Raw genomic sequence first — 14119 nt, 5'->3', positions numbered from 1 at the left:
CTTCTGTGTGGCTAGGATTTCATATTTAACGTGCAGGGCAGATTTAAAATGATGGAGTGAACAAGAAAAGTGAGGGGGAATGAACAGGAAAGTATTTCCCTAAAGCATCCCCTAGAGGAGGAGTGGAAGTGTGAAAACACTTCTTATTTAGAGACTACAGCAGATGAATGAATTGCAGTGAGAAGAATTTGAGAAGCTGAATGAAATCAACACTTAGGGCGGTGACAAGAGAGGAGGTGCAGTCAGGTGACAAGGTTGAAGGGAATGGTAAGAATTTTAAAAGTGGCAATGAAGAGAGCTGAAGGAAAGAGAAAATGTGAGTAACAGGACAAAGGCAAGTGCGCTGTGTGATTGGAGTGCAGAGAGGTGGATTGGTATCAAATTCAGTGGCATAAATAACTATTCAAAGTCAAAGGAAGCTCTGGCAAGTTTTGTGACTAGAGCTGGAGCAAATAATGAAAACTGTTGTTCACAAATGTGTTGGTGTCTTCTTAATAAAGACAGGTTTCAGAGTAGCAGCCTTGTTAGTCTGTATTCGCAAAAAGAAAAGGAGTACTTGTGGCACCTTTAACAAATTTATTTGAGCATAAGCTTTCGTGAGCTACAGTATATCAATCTCCCCACTGTATTTTCCACTGAATGCATCCGATGAAGTGAGCTGTAGCTCACGAAAGCTTATGCTCAAATAAATTGGTTAGTCTCTAAGGTGCCACAAGTCCTCCTTTTCTTTTCTCAATAAAGCTTCACTTTCAGTGTGTTTGCAGCACTTTCCTGTTCATTTTCTAGAAGGAAGATTTTGCTCTCACCAGTGCTGGGGGAAAGTGAATTTGGGGCTGAAGCATAATTAGTTTATTATTTTATTTAATTGTATTTCTGTAGAGTCAGCCCCAGTTGTAGACCAGGACCCCATTATAGAGGTTGACTCATCCAAAAGGGGAAAAGAAATAATACCATGTCACTTCAAAAGGTATACTTGTAGGAGACATGTAATTAATTTATGGGCTGAAAAAACATTTGCCAAACAGCTTTGCACAGCAAAGACATCTGTTTTAAAAAATGCAGTCTCTTGGCAGATGATATGCACGTGCAAAAATGGCTTAATGTGCTACACAATTTGTTCACTGGGAATTGCTCACACAGTGTGAGCTTGTTATTCCTGTTAGCTGCTGTCCTGCTGACTATATTCTGTGTAACCTATTGGAGGGTGACTTGATTGGCAGTACTGCAGGGAGAGATGTGGGTGGTGGAGGTGGTTCACGAGGGGCTGGGGGTTGGTTGTTTTGTTAAAAGGCTGTTTGTACCATTCCTGCAGCTTTATAGGCAGCTACTCTGTGTTGCGTTTGAATGTGATAGAGACAGGAGTCTCCCCTAACACCTAGAGAGAGCTTTATATTTTCAAGGCACTTGATTAACATTTTAAATAACACCACTGGGAGGTGGGTATGTATAATTTCCGTTGTACAGATAAGGAAACTGAGGCACGGCTCATAAGTGTGTGTCTACACAGCCCGTGGAAGCGAGCCTCCCAGCCTGTTTGGCAGACTCAGGCTGGCAGAAGTGGCACTAGTGCTCTAAAAATAGCTGTATTAACAGCACTTTGAAGTAGCAGGAGCTCTGAAGCCTACGTAGAGGGGTGGGCTTCAGAGCCCGAGCTCCAGCCCAAGCCACAACTTCACAGCTCTGCCTATACTGTTATTTATTGTGCGCTAGCACAGGACCTGAGTCTGTCAACCTGGGCAGGGAGATTCTCTTCCGTGGGCTGGGTAGATATAGCGTAAGTGACTTGCTCAAGGACATATAGTCAGTGGCAGAGCTTTGGAGAGAATCAGAGAAGTTCCTGGCTTTCAGCCTCAAGCTCAGTTCACTAGACACAGCTGCCTCAACCTTGCTGGTGACTGGATAAAAAAAAGTTCATTACCATGGTGACTGTTGGTACTTCATTTATTATTAATTTATCAATTTATTTATTTGTTAGTCTACCTGGGAGATTAAAATAGAATTAATTATGCCTATCTCTCACGCTTCCTCCCCATCCCTACCCCTTTGAAAATGGGAGACATTAACATGTGCTCTATGTGCACTGGGCTCTGATGTTAGAAATCATAGAACCATATGGTTAGAAGGGACCACAGGGATCATCTAGATCTAGCCCCCTGCCAAGATGCAGGATTTGTTGTGCCTAAATCATCCAAGACAGATGGCTATCCCCATCCAGCCTCCTTTTGAAAACCTCCAGCGAAGGAGATTCCATGACTTCTCTAGGCATCTGTGCCATTGTCCTACTGTTCTTACAGCTAAGAAGTTTTTCCTGAGATTCAATCTAAATCTGCTGTGCTGTAGTTTGAACCCACTGCCTATTGTCTTGCCAGCTGTGGCAAGAGAGAACAATTTTTCTCCATCTTTTTCCTGGCCTTTCAAGTATCTGAAGCCTGCTATCATATCCCCCCTTAACCTCCTCTTATCCAAACTAAACATACCCAGTTCCTTGAGCCTTTGCTCATACGGCTTTCATTCCATCCCTTTGATCATCTTTGTCGCTCGCCTCTGGATCCTTTCCATGATCTCTACAGCTTTTCTATATAGCGATGGCCAAAATAGGACACAACACTCCAGCTGAGGCCTAACCAGGGCTGAGTAGACCAGTACTATCACCTCCCATGACTTGCATGCTATGCCTCTGTTAATGCAACCTAAAATTGCATTTGCTTTTTTTGCAACAGCATCACATTGCTGACTCATGTTTAGGTTGTGATCCACCACAACTCCCAGATCCTTTTCAGCAGTGCAGTTATCTGCCATTTTGTATTTGTGCATTTGGTTTTTCTTCTCTAAGTGTAGCACCTCGTGTAGGCAGGGTGGTGTGAAGCTGTATCACAATGTACACTGAGTAGTGAACAGTAGTGAAAAGAATTAAACTATGGGTTCTCTGGTGCTTATTTTAACAGATATGGAACCTCCTAGAATCCAGTGCCCAAGTGTGAAGGAGAAAACAGCCGAGCCAAACAAGCTGACAGCCCGAGTGTTCTGGGAAACCCCTGAAGGAAGAGACACTGCTGATGGTATTTTGACAGAGTAGGTGAAACTGTGTCTACTGTATTATTGTACTAAGGTCACTTGTTTTGCCCTTTCCTGGACCCCCTTTCACTGATCTAGGTGACATGCTTGGTCAACATCCTTCCCCACCAGTTCTGTGAAGGAGTGAGCACTTGCTGTTGGATCTGTGTGACCCTTCAAATTATAATGCAGGCTTAGCTGAAAAAAAAAATCTGACATCTCAGACACCAAGGTAGATCATTCAGGAGTTGGCATATAAATAGCCAGCAGACTGTTTTAAAGCTGATGAGATACATTAGCATTTTTGCCCACATCTGTGTTGCAATAAATAGATTTCCAAAGGGCCTTTTATGGCTCTGTGCTCTCCTAGGGGCAACACTTTGCATATGGGGCAGCACCTCTTAGGTATACTAAAAGTGAGAGAACAGTACTACATGAGGAGAACTGTGACCATGTTAAAATAAACAAAGCCATTGTGTGCTAATAACAAACTTATATGCATCTCTAAGGTTTCACATAATATAGCATAGTTACTATGATACTGAGTTCTTCAGTATGTTACTTTTCAAATGACACCATCAACTTGAAATCTATAATATTAAAAAAGGAGTTAAATGTAGTTTCAGGTACTACGTTTGCTTTGGGGACCCCTGCCAATTCCTGTAATTTTACTATCACATTTTCCCTCTCCTCCCTGACCCCCAGTGTTTTGCTCTTGCCTGTTAAGATGTTAAAGACCCATAGAAACAATAGGGGAAACTTAATAATTTCTATGCTGATGGTGTCCTTTTTAATGGCAGCATTGTCTGCCACTTCCACTGATTCAAGATGGGCATGATCAAAATACTTGAATGATGAGAATATGGAAAATCATTTATTTTACTGCAATAAACTTAATCAATCCACCTATAAACTCACAGAAACTGTTAAAAGAATTGAATAGTTGAGAATATTGACTTCCAGTTCACTGAAAGGTAAAGACACTCAGAGCTTGAACTATTTAATGAGGACATTTGAAAGTACTAAAAAAGCACATGAAAAGAAACAAGCACAGGTCATTTTTATATATCAGAGTATAAGCTGGAGGAATTCATTAGATAAATAAAGGCTAGTGCTTGTGACTGCAAAAGAAGAACTGTGATGTTAAGAGACAGTAAAGAAGCTCTTATCATTCTAAAATAAGAACTTTGACTTATTTGTTTTTCGGTGTCAGAATGAGGAAATTACTAATAATGCTCCCTGCCCCCTACACAATCCCAGTGAAATGGTGTCAAATGATAAAAATAGGAGCTGTATAATCCAATGTAATGGGACCAATAACTGTTCCCAATCCAGTGAGATAGCTATTATTCTATGGAAACTTTCTGTGAAGGCTATGTGCATTTTCCGAATTTCTTTTGCCAACTCTTGTGATTTTACTGCAAATCTTGTGATATTTGCTGCCTTTCTTAAAGTCTCGGTTCCTGGAGCCGGATGAGTATGTGAGTATCTCAGTTTTTTCTCAATGAAAGTTTGTAGCCCTAATTATTGTAGAGAAATGTGACCTGCGTACACCCTAAAGGCTTTAAAACCAGAAAGTTAATAATGCCACCCTCCAAAATTTTCTAAAGAAATGGTAAGATTATTTTTAAGCCAGTCTCCTGACTTTGAAGCCTGACTCACGGTTTTTGACTGGTTGGGGTTAGCAGTACTGTTTACTGTGCTGGTAAGATGGTTCAAGGTCTGATGAAACTAAGCTGCCATCCAAGAACCCTGGATTCAGGAATCACCTTAAGCCCCATTTGTTCAGCTGGAAGCATAACATTCAGAGGCTCATTACCAATGGACTTGCCACATATACCAGGCTGCAGCACTTTCCTAACAGGTGATTAAGGAATGTTTATTCAGTCTCAAGACTTCTTGTCCTCTAAGCCCCAGACAGCAATTATCCACAATTTCTGCATATGGAGGGATGAGGGGGACTCTACTGAGGTAAAATTGTGGCCCTGAGTGGATTGAAGCTTCTTGAACCATGCTTAGTCTGGCCCTGGTCTATAAGTTTCTGCCTTGAGAGTTTAGAACTCTCTTGACATATGCTTTGGTTGGAAATGAGCAGCTGAGCTGAAGCCTGCAATGGGATGCCTGCCTTTCCTATCACAAAAAGAAAGATATTAAATCCTGATTCCTCCTACCCTTTTTTTATGTATAGTCTGGCACAGAGAGGTAACCTTATAAGCAGCACTCAAAGGGCATACTGCAGTGTTAACAGATGGCTTTTTAAAAACAAACAAACAATGAGAGAGACAAGATGGGTGAGGTAATATCTTTTAGTGGACCAACTTCTGTGGGTGAGAGAAACAAGCTATCAAGCTACACAGAGCACCGTGTAGGTTGAAGACTTATACCTTTCACCAACAGCAGTTGGTCCAATAAAAGATATTTCCTCACCCATCTTGTCTCTCTAATATCCTGGGCCAACAAGCAACAACAACAGTGCAAGCAAACAAACAGAGGTACTCTACTAGCCCTGACTGATGTTCAAATCCTTTACAGCCAACTGTCCTGCTATATAGAATGATGCTCAGTTGATCTAGATTCTCCATCCAGGTTTTTTTTGTTTTCATGGAAAGATAAAAGGCATGAGTTTGTTTGACTGTGACATGAAATTTAAATAAATAAATACAATGACATTGACAGTTGTCGTACAGCAATGCGAGTCACACTACCTTTGTCTACACTTAGCTGTAGGCAGTAGTGGATAATGTTGCTAGGAGTAGCCAGGCTACTGCGATTTTAGCTCTTAAATATTGTGGGCTCTGCCACACATCCTCCTCTTGTTTTCTGTCACTCCACAAACTCTCAGCACAGACAGGCAATCTGAACATTCCCCAGTGACAGAAGGGCTTTCTGTCCAAAGGTTGTTAATATTTTCCTACTGGAGAAACCCTGACTTAACTTCTGAACACCCAGTCTATTTTATTTCATTTTTTAGTGTGATTTTGAAAGGCCCATCCCCTGGCTCACATTTTTCAGAAGGTGACCACAAGATCCAATACATTGTGTACGACAGAGCAGAAAACAAAGGCACTTGCAAATTTCTTATTAAAGTCAGAGGTAAGAACAGTGTCTAATAGTGTAAACAAAACCAGTTAATACTTACTTAAGGATCCAAGTGACAGCCTGTGTGTGTGTGTGTGTGAGAGAGAGAGAGAGAGAGAGAGAGAGAGAGAACTGTTCCCACTGGAAGAATATTCTCTGTCTCATACAACTTGAAAGTGCCTGAATCACCAGAGGGAAGTTAGGGAGCCAGGGAACTGAGCTCTGGGGAGGGATCTAGGGGTCAGATGAGCAGTGGGGGGGTCTAGGAGACAGATAGTAGCTCTATTGACCAGCCCCTGTCCTCCAGCTCTGCTTCTCAAATCTTTGCTTCCTCCCCTGCCCATATTTCCCCTGTCCATTTCCTCCCATTATCCAGGACCTCCTGGGTCCATGCCTCCCTTAATATCTAGTCCCATAGTTGCTGACCAACAGATGAGTTGTAGTTCAGCAGAACTTCCTCAGAGCTGTACAGGGCTGCCATCTGACAAACTATAGGACATTTGTCAGGGAGAGCAGCTGCTTCTGTCACAGAGTTGGGAAAGCTGTGGGTTTCTGACAATCTGGACTTCAACTGCCCCTCCCCTCCACAACCCTGTGTTACTAATATATAAACTAGCTTGTATGCATACATGATCCAGGAATCAATAGCTGAACATAAGTGCTGGGTTCGTATTTAAAAAAAGAAATAAGTGCTGGGTTCTCTTTGAAAGCTAATAATAAGCAGTGAGCCAGAATGTCACCTTAATATTAGTACAATATCATTTCATTAGTAGCCTGCTCCAGAGATGGGGAATTATTTGTTATTCTGTCTCTTTTTTGTATTTAAAGTTAGGCGCTGTGGTAAACTGAATGCCCCAGAAAATGGCTACATAAAATGTTCAGGTGATGGAGATAACTATGGTGCCACCTGTGAGTTTTCCTGCATTGGTGGATATGAGCTGCAGGGAAGCCCAGCCAGAGTGTGCCAGTACAATTTAGGCTGGTCAGGAACAGAGCCAACTTGTACACGTACGTGAGTACTTTCTTACCTCTTGAAAGGTCAGTGAAGGGGATTGCTTGTACTTTTTGCACAAAGGATTTCCCTATGGCACTGCACAAAGGTTCATGATTTATGTTTATGGCACAGATGCTGTCAGTTGTTCAAAGGTTGGCCCTGGGTGTGTATAGAATCAACCTGGATAGTTCTGCTAATGAATATACAAAATACAACTGTAGCATTTTTCACAAGTCTCTTTGAAGCAGCATATTGTGTATTGGAGAGGACAGAGACCAGCTCTGCTGTTAATTACCTGAAAGCTTCTTATTCCCCTCGCATCAGTTCTATCACCTCTTTTCACATCTCTTTGTAAGTTTGACTCGCTCTTCTTTTTCTTTCACCGGTATCAGTGGGTACAGATTATCTTACTCTGGCTTTTGAGTTTTCTTTATTTCTCCTCTAGTTCTCATTCCCTAGTGCTCTTTAGATACCAGTTCTTTGCTGATAAAATTGATTATCCATGCACATTTGACTGCTGAAGGCCCTACATTCTACTACTGACACTGAGTCCAGGCAGATCTTACAAAGTGGATCCCACTTGGCATCTGGAATAGGTGGTGATTTTTACTGGATTGAGAGTGGGAAGGTAAAGCCACATTTTGTTTTTTTTAATCCATTAGAAATAACAAGTGCAACATTTTCCCCATTCCTCTTCCCACACATCTTTTGCCTCTTTTTGCAACTTTATCCTTGGATGAGAATAGTGCCTTACAATTATATAGTACCTTTACCCTCAAAACTCTTTACAGACTTCGCATTCTGGAATCGTTACAGACAGCACGAAAGCAGAACATAGCAGCAAATCTTTAATTGCACCCAGCAACCGTTTTTTAAAAAGGGAATAGAAAAGAAACTGGTGACCAGTTGAAACCACGTTAACTACAGAGGGTAGTGACTTAGGCATGTAACTTAGACACCAGAGTTACTCATGCACGAGTGAAAATTTCGTCCAAAATCATGAAATCTGAGAGCTTTAAAAAGCATTCTGCATAGTGCTTTCCTGGCTTAGGGGCAAAATTTCTCCATTACTGCTTCAGGGAATATAATGAATAATAGATTCCAAAAGACTCTTTCAGATCATAGAATCATAGCATATCAGGGTTGGAAGCGACCTCAGGAGGTCATCTAGTCCAACCCCCTGCTCAAAGCAGGACCAATCCCCAATTAAATCATCCCAGCCAGGGCTTTGTCAAGCCTGACCTTAAAAACTTCTAAGGAAGGAGATTCTACCACCTTCCTAGGTAACGCATTCCAGTGTTTCACCACCCTCCTAGTGAAAAAGTTTTTCCTAATATCCAACCTAAACCTCCCCCACTGCAACTTGAGACCATTACTCCTTGTCCTGTCCTCTTCTACCACTGAGAATAGTCTAGAACCATCCTCTCTGGAACCACCTCTCAGGTAGTTGAAAGCAGCTATCAAATCCCCCCTCATTCTTCTCTTCCGCAGACTAAACAATCCCAGTTCCCTCAGCCTCTCCTCATAAATCATGTGTTCCAGACCCCTAATCATTTTTGTTGCCCTTGGCTGGACTCTCTCCAATTTATCCACATCCTTCTTGTAGTGTGGGGCCCAAAACTGGACACAGTACTCCAGATGAGGCCTCACCAATGTCTATCAGTTCTGTTTAAGCTATAGAAACGTACCCAGCATTGTGCCATCCTCAGTATTAACTTGTGTTTTAAAAACTAAGGGAGAAGTATCTTCAGAGAATCCCCAAAATTAGATCATGTTCTCCAACATTTTGTCCAGGCCTAATTTGGAATCCCTCAAGCAATCAGGATTCCACTATTCTCCAAACAAAACTAGTCTACGCTCTGAGAAATCTTTGCCAGCCGGGAAAAACATGCCTCCTGCTCATCCTAAATTGTTTCCCTCCATGATGTCGTGCCTCTGTATACAACTCAAAACTGCACTGGTTATTTTTGCTATCATATCACTTTGCAAATGCAGATCTAGTCTGCTGTTCCTTACCTCCCCTCACTGTGTGAGCATGACTGTTTCCTGGTTTCTATTCTTATTGTAGGTCTGTGTTTCATGTCTTTTTTTTTCTAGATGTATTGCCTTACATTTTTCCAAGCTCATTGTTATTTTCTGTCCATAATTCGAATCTCTCTAGATCCCATTACATTGGTTCATGCTAGCATGGGTTAGTGGCATCTCTAACATTCATTAATGTGCTACTTACATGTCCTCTTCCAGATTGTTACTGAGGAAGCTGTTAAATATGATAGACTCTTGTGCCAACTCCGGCAGCCATCCCCTGCTGAGGGGCATTAAAAACCTTTACCCGCCAATTAGATACCTCTCCATCCATAATTACCGTTATTTATGGACCTTCTGACAGTTTTCAGGTCATTTTTTCAGTGATTTCAGTCATTTCAGGTCAGGTTTTCAGTGCTCGTTAGCCAAGCTGATTGGCTCTAATTTGGCACATATATTCTCTGACTGTTTCAAACGCTAAATACTAAAAGCTAAAGTTTATTACACCTACCACTTTTCCACTCATTTTCTTACTCTAAAACAACCCCCCCTCACCAACGTAGTTCCTCTTACAAGACTTCCCCTGCCCCCCAATAAATCCATGTTCCATTTCCTGTCCCAATGTTTAGGAGGTATTTTCTCTTAGCCTTGGCTCCATTATTGTACTCATGATAGAAGCTAGACCTCAGGTGCAGTGATTGTCAGGTTCACTCTTCCTTCCCTACAGTTCTTTTTGTGTAGAGAGGGAGCACTATATGCTACTTCAGTTTACTGAGGAACCCGATCCTGCTCATTGCTATAAAAACTAAACAAAGCTTTCACCAGGTTTGGGTGTCACTAAAGCTGTGTCTGCACTTGGAGCCATACTTGTGCTAGCGCTCATCCAGCTAGGAAGCTAAAAATAGCCACGTAGCCATGGCAGCCCAGGCAGCGGTGAGCAGCAGCACGGGGTAGTGGGTCCAGGTGGGTTTGTAGTCGGGGGCAGCTAGGCCCTATTCACTGCTGCCCGTGCTGCTATTTTGAGAGCACCAGCTCAATGAGAGCGAGTACAAGTAGGTCTGTTCGAGCTGCAAATCACACCCCCAGCTCCAAGCTTAGACAAAGCCTTAGAGAGAGAGAGAGAGGGAGGGACTGCTTGAAATCCTGGCCCTACTGCAGCCTATGGCAAAACTCCCATTGAATTCAGTGGGACCAGGATTGCACCTTTTGATCTGGGCCCTTTAACATGGATACCCAGCTCCTGCATACCTCTCGGGGCATGCATGTCCAGCTGCTGGCTGCTGAAGTCTGAAAAGGGTCTGTTTCTGGGAGCTCCACGGCTTTTGTTTTTTAATTCCAGCTATGAATATTAACGTTGCTGTGAGAACTGCAGCGGCTCTCTTGGATCAGTTTTATGAGAAACGGAGACTACTAATTATATCAACTCCTACTGCCGCCAATTTTTTCTACAGGTTGCAATTGGGAATGCTACAGGTAAGACATGGTCGTTTTTTCCAGGATTTTTTTTGTTTAAACTCGAGAGCCAGATCCTCAATTGGTGTAAATCAGTCAGTCTTCATTGATTCACCCTCTCCCTGCAGTGGAGCTATGCCAATTTACAGCACTGAGGATCTGGCCCAAGAGCTGCTAGTTTTGTAGTAAACATGTTTGCAAGGCTCTGAAATATCATCAGTTTCAACATTGCTCCAAAGTGGACCGCTCTAATTCACTTTACTCATGGGTATAGTCTAGTTCAATGGGGTAAATGAACCAAACACTGGCCTTCACATGGCTCTAGTTTGACCCTATTCTGTCTTCCCAAGAGAAATTAATGTTGTGCTCATTACCAGCTAATACCAGCATCACCATCCAATTCTTAGCGAACCCCTGAAGGATTTTAAAGAAACCTGCAGTCATTCTTGCTGGTAAACTGTTCATCCATGTCAAGCTTGTGTTGGCTGTCTGCACAAGTAACTAATACACCAGTAACCAAAGGAGCACAGAATCCAAATTAATCATCAGCAAAAGAATTGTTTTCTCGCTGGTCCTGAATGTAGCCTCAATGTGGTCCTGTTTCTAGGACTTGCGGAAAGCGCTCCAAATTATTTAGTATAAACTCTAATAGTATTTTTTCTCAAGGTAAACTAAGATCAGTCTTTATAGAAGAGACTATGGTGTTTGCTCCAAAAACATGGAATGATGACAACAGTCTTAGTTATTCCAATTGAAATTAATGGGACTTAGGAGCCTAAATACCTTTGTGAATCCCACCCTCAGGGCTTATCAGTTTATCTAACTGTAAACTTTACTCGGGCTGTTGTCAGAGTTAGCGACATGCAAGAGGGATGCACAAGTGCCCAGAAGAGAGTGAGATTGTTTGCCAGCCCAGCTGGGAATAGAGCCAGCACCGCATGATTGGTGGCCGTGAGGACTGTAAATTTACTGCCTGCCACCACTGGAACAAAATTCAGCTGTGATGATTATGTGTCGCTTGCAAATCTGGACTCCTGATCTTACTCTTATTTTCCCCCGTAGATGCCAGAAGCCAGTTGTGTAATGTCAAAAAAAAAATTTTTTTTTGTAATGGTGTTTCAACAGTTTATTTTTGAAACAAGAGTGGCTTGACCAGTTAATACAACCAAACTCTCAATTCCTGGGTGACTTTTTTACCAGGTAAAATTTAAGTGGTGCAATCCTTTTTTCCCCCCTGCTCTCCGTGATCCTCAGACACTTTGGCATCAGAGAACACTTTTCTATAGCAGGCTCACATTTCACATTCTTTGTTTGGGTGCCAGATTAAAGTGCTGGCACCATTTTTAATAGACTGGCATCATTTCAGTTCGTTACCAAGACATCTACATTGTACTTTGGTGGTCTTTTTTTTTTTTTTTAATAATCAGCTAAAAATCCAGTACTGTAGCAGAACTGCTGCCTTCACGACTCCAGAAAACATTCTCAGGTTCCCATAATAATAATAGAAATAAGAAAGTATTTAGAGAGAGCAAAGAGTTTGAGCTCTGTATAGAATATCACCTTATTGTGCATTTAATGTAAACAACTATTATAATCAAATCCAAGCCCGATGCATGTTCCTGGTTTTTTCTCTTGACCCCTTTAGCCAGAGCAGTGTGGTTTGGACCTCCGGCACGTGACAGTGATCGAATTGGTTGGTGTCTTTCCAGCACAGCTAGGAAGAATAGGAGTAAAGATGCTGCCTCCAGCACTTGCTTTGCAACTCAGGTAAAAGGGAAAGTCTCGCCACCAGTCCGTTGCACCTCAGCCGCGGGGGGCGTGATGTCGTCCTTTTTTTCGTTTCTTGGATCCTTTTTATAGTAGAACCTTGTTGATCCCAGTATAACATCCGCAGTGAAATGTAGTTGTGTGAAGAGGCTCTAACAATACACATCAGTGACTTATTTCCAAGAATGAATTTTATAGAGACAGGGTGGTGCTGAAGGATATCGGGGCGGGGAGGGGAAGGGGGTTTGCTATCTGGTTTTTAAAACTATTGGCTGCACAGCTAAGCCTCAGAGTTTCTTTGGTCCTGATTGTGCTCTAGCTGCACACCGTCACGGTGAGCTGGTCTTTGCTCGGTGTAAAAGGAATGTCTACCAAACGCACAGATGAACCAGCACTTCACCCTGTTGCCTATTGAAACACGCTGTGAGCATTGGACTCTCTCCGCGTTCTTAGGGTTGTTGCCACTTGTGGTAACTAGGTGCTTTGAGCAGCCAGGAAGACTCTTCCCACCTCACGTTCTCCTGCTAGCGGACTCCTCCCAGAAGCAGTTATGTCGCTAGTGCGCCACTGGTCCTTTTCAGCCGCACCAGCCTACAACGTAGAGCAAAGCAGCGCGTATGTTTGTACTGCGCCTGGCCCAGCGATGGGGGCCTGGAGTGCTACTTCCTAGTCTACAGAATAGAAGTGTTTGGTTTCCCCTTTTGTTCACAAATCCCATTGAAAATTAACTTGGTGGGAGGGTCGCACTCAAGCAGCCGTCACAGTCTGCCCCTCTCTCCCCCTCCCAGCCCTGGTTATCTCTGCTGCTCTTTCAGGCAATTGTAGGGTGACGTACGTCCCAAAGGGAAAACAGAACACCCCTGTGGGGCTGCGCAGAGCCGCTTGCTCGAGGCCACCCCCCACCCATCCCACCTCCCTGCGCAGGGCTGGCCTGACGCACTTCCCTTAGCCCTGCATGCGCTGGGCTGGCGTTGCTCCTTGTCTGAGCCCTACCGCCCCCAGCATGGGGCTGGCAGTGCCGCTCACCCCTTCACACATTCCTCCGTACCCTACTTTTTTGACCAAAGCAGGCACTTGTCCCGTTTGCTCTTGCCAACAGATCAAGCTGGCGAGAGTAAAAGGGACAAGTGTCCACTTCTGCCAAAAAAAAAAGTTGGGACAGGGCTTAAAAAGGGGCATGGCCTGGGCAAAACGGGATGTCTGGTCAACCGAGACACTGAAGCCTTTATTAAAGGCTGAACGAGGAAGCCCTGTATCAGCACCCAGCCCAGCCGAACCAGCCCTGCTGCCTGTGTAGTGCTGCTGAACACCGCAGCCAGGCTAGGCGTGGTTTCCCTTTGAAGTCCCACTTTTAGGAATGCTACAGGCAGGGCCGCTTCAGAAGGGAAACCACCATGGCCTTGCCCAGCCTGCTTGTGGCGTTCAGCAGTTACACAGGTGCCTAGGCTGCTTTAACAGCACTAACGCTGGACTGGGAGGGGGTTAGGCTTTCCTAAGTGGGGCTCAGAGTGCTGGGGGGAGAGCCAGAGCCAGTGGCAGGGCATGGGGAGGCAAAGTAGCAGGTGTAAATGATTCCTTACACACACTGATGCAGGGGGCTTTTCTGGCATGCCAAATTAGGATTGATCCCTTTGAAGTCCACTGGCAAAACGCTTAGGGAGCAGATGCTTAAGGTACAGCTATACGGTGCACACTCCCTTCAGCAGCGTGCAAAGTACATACACTACACTCCCCCCCCCAGCATAGGCG

The 14119-nt window shown here is 43.6% G+C and overlaps 1 protein-coding gene across 2 annotated transcripts in view; it reads left to right on the top strand.

Moving 5' to 3' along the window:
- Positions 1-14119, top strand: part of SRPX (sushi repeat containing protein X-linked) — a 73455-nt gene that overhangs the window by 58361 nt on the left and 975 nt on the right. For both annotated transcript variants that reach the window (XM_073328353.1, XM_073328360.1), the window contains 5 exons: positions 2946-3072; positions 6026-6147; positions 6961-7140; positions 10491-10624; positions 12249-12370. In XM_073328353.1, the coding sequence (XP_073184454.1) occupies positions 2946-3072; positions 6026-6147; positions 6961-7140; positions 10491-10624; positions 12249-12370 (685 nt within the window). The remainder of the gene's footprint in view (positions 1-2945; positions 3073-6025; positions 6148-6960; positions 7141-10490; positions 10625-12248; positions 12371-14119) is intronic.

Source organism: Lepidochelys kempii, chromosome 1 (assembly GCF_965140285.1).
Source record: "Lepidochelys kempii isolate rLepKem1 chromosome 1, rLepKem1.hap1, whole genome shotgun sequence".
In the NCBI taxonomy this organism is placed as follows: Eukaryota; Metazoa; Chordata; order Testudines; family Cheloniidae; genus Lepidochelys; species Lepidochelys kempii.
This window is presented reverse-complemented; position numbering and strand designations above follow the sequence as displayed.